The sequence below is a fragment of the Canis lupus genome, chromosome 21 (genome assembly GCF_011100685.1).
Source record: "Canis lupus familiaris isolate Mischka breed German Shepherd chromosome 21, alternate assembly UU_Cfam_GSD_1.0, whole genome shotgun sequence".
In the NCBI taxonomy this organism is placed as follows: Eukaryota; Metazoa; Chordata; class Mammalia; order Carnivora; family Canidae; genus Canis; species Canis lupus.
This window is the reverse complement of record NC_049242.1, coordinates 40,795,882-40,809,909: the sequence shown is the minus strand read 5'-3', so window position 1 is coordinate 40,809,909 and position 14,028 is coordinate 40,795,882. Positions and strand designations below refer to the sequence as shown.

Genomic DNA, 14,028 nt, shown 5'->3' with positions numbered 1-14,028 from the left:
CAGTCACAACTTGGGGGCCTCAGCCATCTCCCAAAACCCAGGGACACCCAGAATGACCAACCACTGGCAGAGGAGTTGCCATGACCCCAGGAGTCTGTCATTGACTCAGAAGCAATTTCTGGAGTCACAGTATAAAGAGGATAGGAGAGGAGTCAGAGGAGAAAGGCACAGAGTGGGATGGGGGCAGACAGGACAGGAGGCATGGTACTCCAGGCTCCTTGGTGAGGGTACAGCTCGTGCGAGGATGCCCAGTGGCCTGGATCAGCCCCAGGCAGGAGTACAGGGCCCTGGCAGGGTCACTGCTCAGGCAAGTACCTGCCACTGTGGCCCAGCCTGGATGTGCACTGTGGTTCTCTGGTCCCACAAGAGGGTGATGTGCTCCCTTGGGAAATGAACCAGCGTGAAAAACCCTGCTTGCCACGTGTGGACCTCCTGCTTCTCATCCAGGAAGCTCTCAGGACTCTAGAGGGACAGCGATGGGCATTCCTGAGGCCTGAGTGTCCTCCAACACCAGGGTCAGCTGCCCAGCCCCAGGAACTCACACCCCCCTCACATCCTGACACTGACTTCTATGCTCCTGACTCTGACCAAGGAGTTCAATCTGGGCTGCTGACTCAATAGCTCCAAGGAATCTGGCCCTTCTCCAAGGAACTGGGTCCTCAGCCCTCTTCCCCCTCCCCCTCCAGCCCCTGTTAACATACAAACTCTCTGTACAGCCTGAACCAGAACCAGGCCTTACAGGACTTCCTGAGTCGTCATCAAAGATAAGCAGTGAGTTTCCAACGTTGATGGAAATAAACTTCCTACAGATGATGCCAGAGCTGTAGCAGTCTACATTCTCTACAATCACAGAGAAACTGAAATCCGAAGTGCTCTGAGGAGAAAATAAGTTAGTTCAGTAAAGCCAGGGGGAGAAAAGAGACTGCTGCCAGGCACAGAGGTAGTGGGACATGAACTCTGAGGTGCTTTTCAATCCACTTATACTTCCTATTAGCTGTGTGACTTTGGGCAACTTCAGCTCTCTGAAGCTCAATTTCATTGTTGGGGGCCTAGTACCTAGTGCATGTAGTCACTCTCCAAAAAATACTGGATGGAGGATGGATGAATGGATGAATAGATGGATGTATAATAGGGATGACTTGTGCTGACAGGGGGCACTGTCTTAGATACATGGTGATGGTAGTGTAAGCCTTTCTAGAGGGCAAATCGCAAGCACTGGATAACATTTTATGTGTATACAACTTTTTATAGCAATTTCACTTCAAAGAATCTAGAGATACATTCACAAAAGTATTCACTGAGCATTTAAATTTCAGCAACAACCGAAGCGTCTGGCAAAGGGGGGGTGGATAATAAAACAAACTAGAGAATGTCCTCTCTGCAGAATTTTACAGAAAGAAGAAAGCAGCATGTACTGATTGTATAAAGACTAAGGTATATAGTATTAAGCGAATAAAACAAATTATAGAATCCTAACCATATAAACAAAGTGCATGTGTGTGCGTGCGTGTATCTGTATCATGGAAGATGACCTTGCAGGATTCACACCTAACTGTTGTGAGCAGTGAATGGGAACAGAAGAGCTGTGAAGGGAAATATTTATTTTTAATATATGTTTCTACGTTGTTTTAAATGTCAGTGAAGATCACACATTACCTTTGAAATTTAATAGTTAAAATAGGGTCAATTATCTGTGTCTTCGGGTTACAGAAATTATGTGAAAGACCCCCATACGATGCCTGCCCCATAGATGGGACTCATTCCATAAAAGGTTCATCATTATTATTACTCTTACTATTATATAATGAGATAGGCCTGTAGCAAAATCCAGGTCCCCTGGGCGTGTCTCTGACACTCTCCCACCTGCCCTCTTGGTATCCTTTTTCTCCTCCTGGAGAGGATCCTGCCTATACTATGCCTCCCACCCCACATCACCATCCCTTTTCCTTCACAGGAGCTGACAGCTTTAGCACACCAAATTTCCCGTCCGATTTCTTGGTTCAAACCCTGACAGCAGTTCTGCCACTGCCTGGTGGTGTGACCTTGGGCAAGACACCTAACTTCTCTAAGCCTTAAGTTGTTGCATCTATAATGTGAGGTCAATAAACTCTACTTCATAAGGTTGCTGTGAGAATTAAGTGAAATAATCCATGAAATTGGCTCAGCAGACCACCAGGCACACAATAAAAGCTCAAAAAAACATTAGTTCTTATTACAGACAGGAGAACCATTGGGACTCCGTGGGACAAGGCTATACTGGTGAGTGGACAGGCAGTGGGATATTATGTGACTGCGAGCTCTGTCTAGTGGAGCCTGCTCCTCAGCACTTCTTTCAGGCTCTAGATAGCTTAGATCCTTCCACCCACCCAATTATGCATCAGACTAGAGTCTGGAACATCATCATGCCTGACAGGTCCTCAGCTTCAGCCGCCCTGGGTCCCCATACAGCCAGCTGGGCAGACACATCCAGGCACTCACCTTGACCAGGTGCACTTTGCATGTCCCCACGAAGTCAAATGGGAGCCCATCAAATGTGCGGTAATGCCGGTCACCATAGGCCGTACAGGTGGAAGCACAGGGGTGGAGAGAGCACTGGAACGAGCCCTGCTGGCACACACTGAAACACAGGTGCCCAGACCAGCTCACAGGGCACACTCCCACATACTCTGAATATCCCCAGCAGAGCCATGGCCTATAGAGCACCCACTATGTGCCCTTTGGGCTAGGGGGTCACAAACACCATCAACCTCCAACAGTAGCCTGGAGGTCACAAAATCACATTCGTGTAAACATTTATAAGGCATCCCCCAAATATCTACCTATGCATACACTTGTATATATACACACATCCCTGTGTGACACACAAACACATAATACGGGCACGAACATGCTGGAAAGGGGAATGCTAGTCTGTGCTCACGTTCATGCTTCTCATATCCATCCTCATCCCCAGCAAAAAGTAGAGCCTGAATGGTACCTCCAGGTACTTACCAGGTATGGCAGGGAGACATGACCTGGTCCCCAGGGAAATATTCCTTCCCTTTCCAAGTACATGGGCAATCTTCTGGCAGGAAACATGCATCCCCATGTCTGAGTAAGCTGTAGGGACACAGCAAGCAGGTGATTAGGAAAGCACCCTTCCCATACCTGCCATCTATGGAGGACCTGCATCCACAGGGATACTGTAGGACAGCTCTCAGCATTTACCCAGAAGAAACTGACCATGTACCCACCTACCATCCTCAGAGTAGGGCTCAGAGTAGCCCTCAGAGTAGGGCTCAGAGGTAACTTAGTAACTGGAAAATTCGAAGACAGACTTGGCCTACCTTGGAACCTCTGCCATTTATCAGGAAGCAAGGCTCAGCTATACCAGCCCCATCTCCCACAGCCAGGCTGGATGCCAGTTGTCCCTTAGCCACTAGCTATATATTAATGAACAGATGATGAACATGGGCATTTGCCCCCCTACCCGAGTTGCTTATGGAGCAACCAGTAGACCTGCATTAAAAAGAAATGTTAGGGGCGCCTGGGTGATTCAGTTGGTTAGGTGTCCGACTCTTGATTTCAGCTAAGGTCATGATCTCCAGGTCCTGAGATCAAGCCCCTTGTTGGGCTCCACACTGGACACAGAGCCTGCTTAAGATTCTCTCTCCCCTTCTCCCCCTTCCCTTCCCTGACCCTGCTCACATGCACTCTCCCTATTAAAAAAAAAAATGGGGATCCCTGGGTGGCTCAGCAGTTTAGTGCCTGCCTTTGGTCCAGGGTGCGATCCTGGAGTCCCGGGATCGAGTCCCACATCAGGCTCCCGGCATGGAGCCTGCTTCTCCCTCCTCCTGTGTCTCTGCCTCTCTCTCTCTCTCTCTCTGTCTATCATAAATAAATAAATCTTAAAAAAAAAAGAAACGTTAAAGGAAGTTTTTCAGGAAGACAAACTCAGATTCACATGAAGGAATGAAGAGCTCTAAAAATAGAAAATATGTTGATAAATAATTCTAGAAATTGTTGCTTAATTTCTTTAAGAGATAACTTGAACACTTAGAGCAAGGTTAACATCAATGAATTGTGAGGTTTATAAAATATGTAGAATTAGGGATGCATGGACGGCTCAGTGGTTAAGCTCGGCTTTCAGCTCAGGGTGTGATCCTGGGGTTCAGGGATCAAGTCCCGCATCAGGATCCCTGAGGTGAGTCTGCTTCTTCCTCTGCCTATGTCTCTTCCTCTCTCTGTGTGTCTGTCATGAATAAATAAATAAAATCTTTAAAAAAAATAAAAAAATATGTAGAATTAAAATGTACAACAATAATATCACAAAGGACAAGGAATAAGTAAGTGAAAGTATGCTGGTACAAGTATTCTTCAGAAAGTGGTAAAATAATAATTCATAGTAGACTGATAAATGGAAGATACATATTGTAATCCCTAGAAAAACCACAAAAATAAAAATGCCAAGATATATCACTAAAAATGAAATAAAGGGGCAGCCTGGGTGGCTCAGTGGTTTAGTGCCACCTTCAGCCCAGGGCATGATCCTGGAGACCTGGGATCAAGTCCTCCGTCGGGCTCCCTGCAGGGAGCCTGCTTCTCCCTCTGCCTATCTCTGCCTCTCTGTGTGTGTGTGTCTCTCATGGGTAAATAAATAGAAATCTTTAAAAATAAAAAAAAATAAAAAGTAAATAAAGTAAATAAAATAGAATATTAAAAAATACTTAGGCCCCCAAAAGGCAGAAAAGACCAAAAAAAAAAAAAAAAACCAATAGGACAAACAAATAACAAGATGATAGTATTAAACCCCATCTAATTACATTAAATCCAAATGTATAAACTCTTCAATGAAAAGGAAGAAACTAGGGGCGCCAGGGTGGCTCAGTCAGTTGAGTGACTGCCTTCAGCTCAGGTCATGATCCCAGAGTCCTGGGATCAAGCCCTGTTGAGAGGGAGCCTGCTTCTCCCTCTCCTCCCCACTATGCTATCTCAGTCGCTATCCCTGTTTCTCTCTCTCTCTCTCTCTCAAAATAAATAAATAAAATCTTTAAAAAAATAAAATAAATAAAAGGGATAAACTGTAACATTGGCTAAAAAAAGCAAGACCCAACTGCATCCTGTTAACAGAAGACACAACTGAAATATAAAGGCACAGGTAAGTTAAAAGTAAAATTATAGGAAAAAATACCATGCAAACAGCTGTTCTAAGAAAGATGGAGTGGCTTTAATAACATGAGACAAAGTAAACTTCAAGCCAAGTAGCATTAACAGAAATAGGAGAGAGAGTTCATGACAACAAGAGTCCATTTATCAAGAGAATATAACAATCCCAAATGGGCATGCACAAAGTAACAGAGCTTAAAAACAGAAGCAAAAACTCACAGAAACTAAAAGGAATAAGAAACAAATCCACGATCATAGTTCAAGATCTCAACATTCCATTAATGATAGAAAGAATGAAAACTTTTCAAAGATCCAGATCTGACCCACTCTGACAATGCTCTTGACTTAACTATTTAAAAACTCTTCTGTAGAGAACAAGATGGAGTCACTCATGTCAAGCAGTGGCCCGTGTCCAACAGTGACAAGAGCAGCTAAGGGCCTGGCAGACTGAGGCCAGCACCAGCCGATGTCACCCTCAGAACTGACAGCCAGCAGAAACAGAGGACGTCCATCTATGAAGGCCCAAGACTGATTAAATCCCTTTTAAAAGGGAGGATTTTTGCCACAAACTGTCAAACTCCTCAGATACGGACTCCCTTATGCCTGACCACTTCCAAAAAGGCAGATGCTGCCGAAGGTTCTGTATGATAGGTCGCTGAACAGAACAGAGATCCTTCACCCGCTGCTTGAACATGATAAGCAATAAGTGCTGGGAGCTAACCTGGACTGGACCAAGGCCGCATCTCGACCGTGCGCTCACAGACTGACTTCACGTTTGGTTTGTTAATGTCCTACCCCCCATTCTATCTCATTTGTTGTGTGGCTTGTCTTGTGCTTTGCTTTGTGTTACACGTAAGAAGCCAAGTTAATCACATGGTGAAATGTCATTGAGTTTGGAATCCCGAACCTCCTTTATGATCGTGTTCACCTTGCTTTATGACTGAATAAAGCTGACACTGTGGGAAGACACAACCCGTGTGTGCACTTTTCATAGAGTGCTCTTGACACTATACAGTAGCAGCAAAATGCACATTATTTTTAAGCATTCATGGGAGGTTTACCCAGACAACTATACTCTGGACAATAAAAACTCAATACATTTCAAAGGTCTGAAATCCTATATTCTAGGATCATGGTGAAATTAAATTAGAAATCAGGAATGGGGTGCCTGGATGGTGCAGTTGGTTAAGCATCCAGCTCTTGGTTTCAGCTCAGGTCATGATCTCAGGATCATGGGATCAAGCTCCATGTTGGGCTTTGCACACAGAGTCTGCTTGAGATTCTCTCTCCCCCTCCTTCTGCCCCTCCTGCTTGTGCCTTCTCTCTAAAATAAACAAATCTTTAAAATAAGTAAATCACGAACAAACAAGTATAGGAAAAACTCCAAATATTTCAAAATTTAGTAACATTTCTAAATAACTCATAGGTCAAAGCAGAAATCATAAAGGAAATTAGAAAAGATTACAACAAAGATAATGAAAACACATTGTATCAAAATTTGTAGTGAGCCAAAGTGTGCTTACAGAAAAAATTTATAGCTTTAAATACTTACATTAAAAATAACAAAGGGTTACAATAAAAGATCTGAACTAGGAATATAAAATCTAATTAAATCTAAAGTAAGTAGTAAGAAGAAAATAGAGCAGAAATCAGTGAAACAGAAAACAGTAGGGAAAAAAATCAATGAAACCAGAGTAGGGTCTTCGAAAACATCAATAAAATTGACAACCCCCTGCTTAGACTGGCTAGTAAGAAAAAGTTCAAATTACCAATATCAGGAGAAAAGAGAGAACATCACTGCAGATCCTACAGATATCAAAAGCAAAGTAAAGGAATACTTTGATGATGTAAAGCCAATAAATTTGACAACCTAGATGGAATGGACAGCAAAGAAATAAAATACCTATTAATAAGTTCAATGACATGTGCAAAGTCTTTCTATGAAATGTATGAAACACTGATGAGAGAAATTAAAGAAGACCCAACAAATGGAATAATGCCATATTTGTGCATTGGAGGACTCACTAGTGTGATGTCAACTCTTGCCAACTGACTTCTAGATTCAACACAAAACCAATAAAAATCCCAGAGGCTCTTCTGTAGAAATTCCCTAAGTTCACATGGAAAAGCAAAGACCTAGAAGTGCCCAAAAAATCCTGAAAAAGAACAAAGTTGGATCCCTATCACTTTCTGATTTCAAGACTTACTATAAAGCTTCAGAAATCAAGACAGTATGATACTGGACTACAGACAAACAAAGAGATTAATGGTCCAGAATAGAGTCCTGAAATAGATCCACATTTATACAGTCAATTTATTTTTTTTAACAAAGAGACCAAAGTAATTCAATAGGGAGAGAAAAAGCCTTTTATTAAAATGGGGCTAGAACCACAGGAGATCCATCAGGAAAAAAATGAAATGAAATTTGACTCCATTTTATAATATAGAATCATTTCAGATAGATTATAGAGCCAAATGTAAAAGCTAAAATTATAAAGCTACCAGAGGAAGACATCAGAGAATGTCTTTATGGCCTTGGAGGTGCAATTACTAAGGAGAGGGAGAGCACTGATCATAAAGGGGAAAATGATAGATTAGACATAATCAAAATGTAAAACTGCTTATCAGAAGTTTTTAGATATATTAAAATATATTAAGTAAATAAATAGGCAAACCACAGACAGGGAGAAAATATTTACAATGTATATATTTGATAAGGAAAGAACTACAACTCAATTTAAAGAAAATAGTCAGCCAAATAAGATATGGGCAAAAGACTTGAATGGACACTTCACAAAGGAAGATATACAAATGGCCAAAAAAGGGACGCCTGAGTGGCTCAGTAGTTGAGCGTCTGCCTTCGGCTTAGGGCATGATCCCGGAGTCCTGGGATCGAGTCCCACATCAGGCTTCCTGCATGGAGCCTGCTTCTCCTCCCTCTGCCTATGTTTCTGCACACCGTGTCTCTCATGAATAAATAAAATCTTAAAAAAAATTAAAACAAATGGCCAAAAAAAAAAAAAAACCCACATGAAAAAGTACCCACTGTCATTAGGTAAAATTACCAGTTAAAATTATAAATTAAAACAATAATGAAATATGACAATGAGTACCTACCACTGGTACTATACGTGAATATTTAAATTTGTCATAACTTAGCAAACTATATGATTAGAATCTACACATCTTACTGTTTATAAATTATGCCTCACTTTAAAAGAATTAAGAGAAAAATAGCAGTGAGGCACCAAAAGTTGACTAGAAGCTGCATAATTAAGGGGAGCCACCATCTGGTTGGAAGAACCCCTAAAATGTCAGTTTCCGTGAATTTTTTTTCTCTTGGCCCAGCCCATTTTCAAGAGAAGAACCCTCTTCATCTCCAGCCTGGGAGGCAGAAGCTTCAATGCCATTATTGTGGAAACCAAGCTGGAGAAGCGGACTGGGGTCCACTAGACTTTCATTTAATCTCCCTGTTTTTACTCTGCATCTCATCCCTCCTGGGGCTCCTGAGATCAAAGTCTCTGATCTGGTTCCAGCAGAAACTTTTACCACCTTTCTCCTGTGGCATGGGGTTAGGGCAGTTGTGTGACATGAGGGAGGAGGCCTGGGGGGGTTGACATGGCCCTGCATGGGATATCCTCCTGTCTCCCCCCACTACCCCACCTTCAGAGATGCCTGGGGCCTCCTGACCCTGAAGCTGTCAACACAACCTAGGCTGTTTCTCCTCGGCCTCCTCCTCTGCAAGCATCAGCTGTCAACTGCTGCTCTGCAAGGTCAGTTTCCACACATCCACTCTTGTTTGTTTCTCAAAAACTATTGACCCATCTTATGCTACTCTCTTTCCCATGCCCGTTCTCTTTGTCCCTGGGGACTTATAGGTTTGGTGTGTGTGTGTGTGTTTTTCCCCTCCATTACCAGTATTTCATTGTGGGAGGAAGCAGAGGGGAAAAAAAAGCATGTGTTTAATCCATTGTTTTCCCTGAAGCCACTTAACCTTCCTAAGCCTGTTTTTTTGTGCGTAAAACAGGGGTAATGATGCCTTCCTCCCAAGGTCATTATGAGAATTTCATTACAGACCTGGGCACACTGCCTAGCGCCTGATACACAATAAATATTGGTTGCTTGTCCCTCCTCTACCCATAATTACATCAGACACCAACAGTAGGCTGGCTCATGCCTTCCACCTTCAGCCCAGGCCTTGCCTCTTGCCACCTCCCGAGGGATCTTTCCTGCTGCCCACCATTCATTCCTTGCTCCTTCCCTGGCCCGATGCAGACCTGCCTGTTCTTGAGTACTGCTGTGTGTCCAAAACAGAGAGAAGCTCTGTCCTCTGTCCTCAAGGTGCTCTCATCCTGCGGAGCACCTTCTCCTTACCTATTAAGGGATCCTCAGAAGACATCTGCAAATGTATGACATCCAAATGAGGAAAACAATGCTTGTCTGCTCACATAGAGCACTTACTCTGTGTTACTTTACAAATGAGGAAACTAAGACTCAAGGAAGTTAACTAACTCACCTAGTAAGTGGTGGAATCAAGATGCAAGCCTAACTCCAGAGTCTGTGCTTACAACCACTGTACTATATACTGCTTAGTGGCCCCAGGACCCTTGGCTTGGCAGCCAGATGCAAAGAAATCTGAAGTGGCACAAACAGCCCTAGTGGCTCTGTAGTGGCTCGGGGTCCTTTGGAACAATACATGGCACCCAGAGATTCTTATAAATGGAGAGGGATATGGGGCCCAGGGTCCCAGAGGGTCCCAGGCAGGGATGGTTAGGATAATACTTAGGCATCTTTGGAAGCCCTACCCCAGCTCCCAAGGGGATATTCCAGAATGGCAGGAAATCCTTGTCCTTTCTTTACAAGTTGAGGCTCTAATAGTTTCCCTTTGACAAACCCCTACAGAATGTGTGTAAGCTCCTCATAGGGCATTTGACACAGCATGCGAGCCACTGTGGCAAATACCCCAGTTCAGTATTAAATATTCAGTATTAAGATTAAGAAAGGGAATTCAGTATTAATATGGCATTCAGTATTAAGGGTTCAGTGTTAAGTATTAAGTATTCAGTATTAAGAAATTCAGTATTGGATAGTGTTCGGTATTAAGAAAGGGAAGAACACAAGTCTTAGGGAGCACTTACTACACAGTGCCTGGCTCCTTGCAGCCACTGCCTCATTCAAATTTCGCAAGAGCCCTGCAAGGTGGGATTACTATCCTCAATTCACAGACGAGGACACCTAGGCTCAGGAAAAGTGACTTGTCTGATGTCACCTAGTCAGTGACAAATATTCAGGTGACTGAGCTGGGGGGACCTCCCCCCTCCCCCCAGGACTCTGGACTGTCCATGTTCTCAATACAGCTTCAGGACCTGAACTGAACTTTAAAAGGCCAAGAACAGAGGAAGAGGATTCCGGTGCTGCCCTGCTCAGACTCAGCCAACAAACAACCAGTCGCAGCTTACGGACAAGAAAACGGATGCCCAGGTGGCCGTGTAACTTGTCACAGGTTACCCAGCCCATTAGAAATCTTCACATTCTATCCATCCCTTTGTTAACCTGGGGATTGAAAAGGGAATACCACTCTGGCTTTTTTATCTGAGTTAAGCTAATTCTTAATGGTGGATAATGTTCTAGAACCCTGCTATTCAAATTGTAGTGGCCAGACCAGCAGTATTGGGATCTCCTGGGAGCTTGCTAGAAATGCAGAGTTACAGGTCCCCCCTGCCCAGGCCTTCCTGAATCAGGCTCAAATCCCTGATGGTGCATGCGCATGCACATTAATGTTTGAGGAGTATAGTTTGAGACCACAAAGCACTGTCATGAGAGCACTCTCACTGAATCCTTCATTCCCGAGCCCCTCTGGGAGGGAGTCAGCAGCCCTCATTGTACAGATGAAAACATGTTCAGGGAAGTCACAGGATGGGTCACTGGCCCAGCTCTCAGTTCCACCTGGCCTCTGTGGCCTTGTCATCACAGGTGGCAGTGAGCAACCCTCAGTTCCTGACCCCAGAGGCAATGGCTCTCCCTGTCCTCAGAGAGGCAGGCTTGTACACACAAGGAGAGTGACGCAAGGGGCCTTCAATGACAGACATTCCTCATAAGCTCCTCTGGGGCCTATGTGGCAGCAAGTATCGTCCACACCCTGCCACTTAAGTGGTGGCAAGGATCCTGTGGCAAGGATCCTCAAAAGGAGGCTTTTGAGACCTCACAGGGGTCTCTTGTGGATGCCTTTGCCTGGGAAGGGGTGGCTCCTAGCCCACAATATGACCTCTGTATGGGGGACCAGACCCCCGGCCTCACAGAGCTGGCATGCTCTGGCCAAAGGGCAGGATCCGGAGTAAGCAAAGTTGGGTTTGAGTCACGGCTCCTGGACCAACCACTTCTCTCCACCCTGCCCTTCGCCTCAGTTTCTTCATCTGCAAAAGGAGAGTAATGATCCTTCCTTCCTTCCTCCCAAAGAGGCTCTGAGATTGAAGGAGGTGATAAAAGCAAGTTGTCTTATAAATAGTAAAGCCGGAACTGACTATTCCCTCGTCTTACCAGCTTGATCCCCCCACCCCCTCACTTCCCTTGACTGCCAGGCCTGGCCAGAACTCCCAGCTGACCACCAAGCTCTGCCCCAGCTGAAGGACAACCCTGGGCTGCCAAGTCATTGAATCAGGCAGCGAACTTCTTGGCCCACACCTGAAGTGAGACCAGAATCAGGAACAAGCACTGGTGAAGAAGGATGCCAGCCCTGCAGCCCACGAGGCACGCCCACAAAACTCAGCTTGTGTGGTGTCTCAGACACCTGGGTGGGAGACTATTTCCACTGGGTGGGGCCTTTCTTTTTGGAGTATTACAGGGGCACCAGCCCTCCACCTGAGGGCTCTGGTCAGGCCTTCGTAGAGAAAGGGGCAGAGGGGTGAAACATGGCTTTTCTCTCATGGGCTTCAACCCACTCCTCTGGAGCGTGCCACACACCCCATTCAGTGCTTCCACTTCAGCAATGCCTGTACTCCTCATGACAACATGCTGAAGTGGTAGGCGTTATTATCATTCCCACTGTACAGATGAAAAACAGAGCCTCAGACAGGCTAGGCCTTTTCATCATCCAAGGTCACACCACAGCAAGAAGCAGAGCCAAGAAGGATCCACTTCCAGGCTGGGTCCCCACACCACTGTTCTTTCTCAGATTCTGTGCTGGCCCTTACATGATCACACAGCCATCCCTCCTGCGTGGCCAAGTGAGGAATTCCTTGCCCCTCCCTCTGTCTCGTGGCCCCTGGCTCTGCCAGCCTCCTGGAGAGGGGGACCAGGCAATATGGATACTCACCCCTGGGGACAGGCACAGCCCGAGAGACAGGGGCCATGAGCTGGCACGCTCAGGTTCAGCAGCTGCTGCTCACATGTCCTCTCTCTGCTCAGGCTGGGGTCGGCGTGCAGGTCACTGCAGTTCACGAAGACCTGGCCCGCCGGGCAGCTGATGGCTGGAAGAGAAGACGGTGGCTGCTGGGAGGAGCCTGGATGCTCAGCAGGATGTTTGAGACACCAGGCCCTAGTGTCAGGTGAGGGGAGGGGAGCTCCTGGGTGGCAGGGGTGGCCAGGGAGACCTAGCGACCCAACAGCTGGACGGTGCAGGGAGAGATGGGGCGATGATGCTTTCAGAGGCATTCCTTGGGTTCCCAGATGCACATCATAGAGGGAGGGAGGGCTGTGTGCTGACACACAGGACAAGCACCACACTACCAGTACCAAGGGTATCACGTCCTCTCCACCAGATACTGCTCCAGGCACTTCACATGCGTTATCATACTGGATCCTGCAACAACTCTGTGAGGTATTAGCATCCCCCATTTCCCATACAATGGAAAGAAGGGACTTCTGCTTTCAAAGCCATAATAAGGCGAGAGAAGTACCTCCAAAGAGACCAGGAGATGAGCCAGAAAGAGGATTGTGATGCAGCATGGCCAGAGGACTTTTAACAACAGGAAAGTCAATTTCCCATTACCTATGTTTCTGTGATATAAACCCCCCCCTCTCTCTGAGCCTTCAATCAAGTCAGCTGTGCATGCTTACACCTCGTGTAAGTGATCTTTTTTAGGGAAATCAATAAAAAGGAGGTGAGTTTCAAGCCCAGCTTGGGATGGCGCAGAGAGAAACGAATAGGCACAGGAGATGAGGTAAAAGTCCCAAAGAGGAAGCAGTCTGAAGCCAAAAGCAACAAAAAGAAAACACAGAATTCCAGGCCATATATGCAAAAGAGGAAGCGAAGGCTCAGAGAGGTGAAGTGAGTTACCCAGGGCTGAACAGCCTGCAAGCACTAGGCAAGATTTGAACCCAGGGCTGCCAGACTCTGGAAGCCCTGTTCTTTGCCACCTGCCATATGAGTATTCTCTGACCCCTCTGTGCCAATCCCCATCCTCACTGCTCCCTGCCCTCCTGCTCCAGTGCCCTCTCTACCATCTCCACCTCCTTCACAGGCTGCCCCACCACCATGCTACCCTTACCCCCACCTCTATTGTCTGGGACGGTCTCAAAGGCCCAGGCTGTCCTCCCCAGCTCTGTGCCCCCAAGTCTACCACATGGCTGGGCACAGAGTCAGCCTTAGCAGATGAGTGACAGCTCAGATCGGGAAACCCAGGCCCCGTGGGAGGTCGAGGGACTGTCCAAACAGCCCCGCTGGCTGCCCCTGATGAAGACAGAGTCTCAGCCTCTCCTTCTTGAGAAGCAGGAGGGACAGCCGCTAGCGTGGGGCTGAGGTTGGGCCAGGATTTCTGGATGCCGCCCTCCAAACTGGAGCCTCTCCCAAGGCGGCAAGGAATACAGGAGGCTCAGTGTGAGGCAAGACGTGGCTGGGCTCTCTCCGTCCTGGTCTATCTTCAAGCTCCCCACTCTCCTCTCCAT

General features: G+C 46.1%; 1 protein-coding gene across 1 annotated transcript in view; it reads right to left on the bottom strand.

Moving 5' to 3' along the window:
* OTOG (otogelin) overlaps nt 1-14,028 on the bottom strand; it is an 88,904-nt gene that overhangs the window by 46,621 nt on the left and 28,255 nt on the right. The window contains 5 exon segments of the mRNA XM_038568125.1: nt 316-462; nt 740-874; nt 2,479-2,617; nt 2,992-3,099; nt 12,458-12,611. Of these exon segments, the coding sequence (XP_038424053.1) occupies nt 316-462; nt 740-874; nt 2,479-2,617; nt 2,992-3,099; nt 12,458-12,611 (683 nt within the window).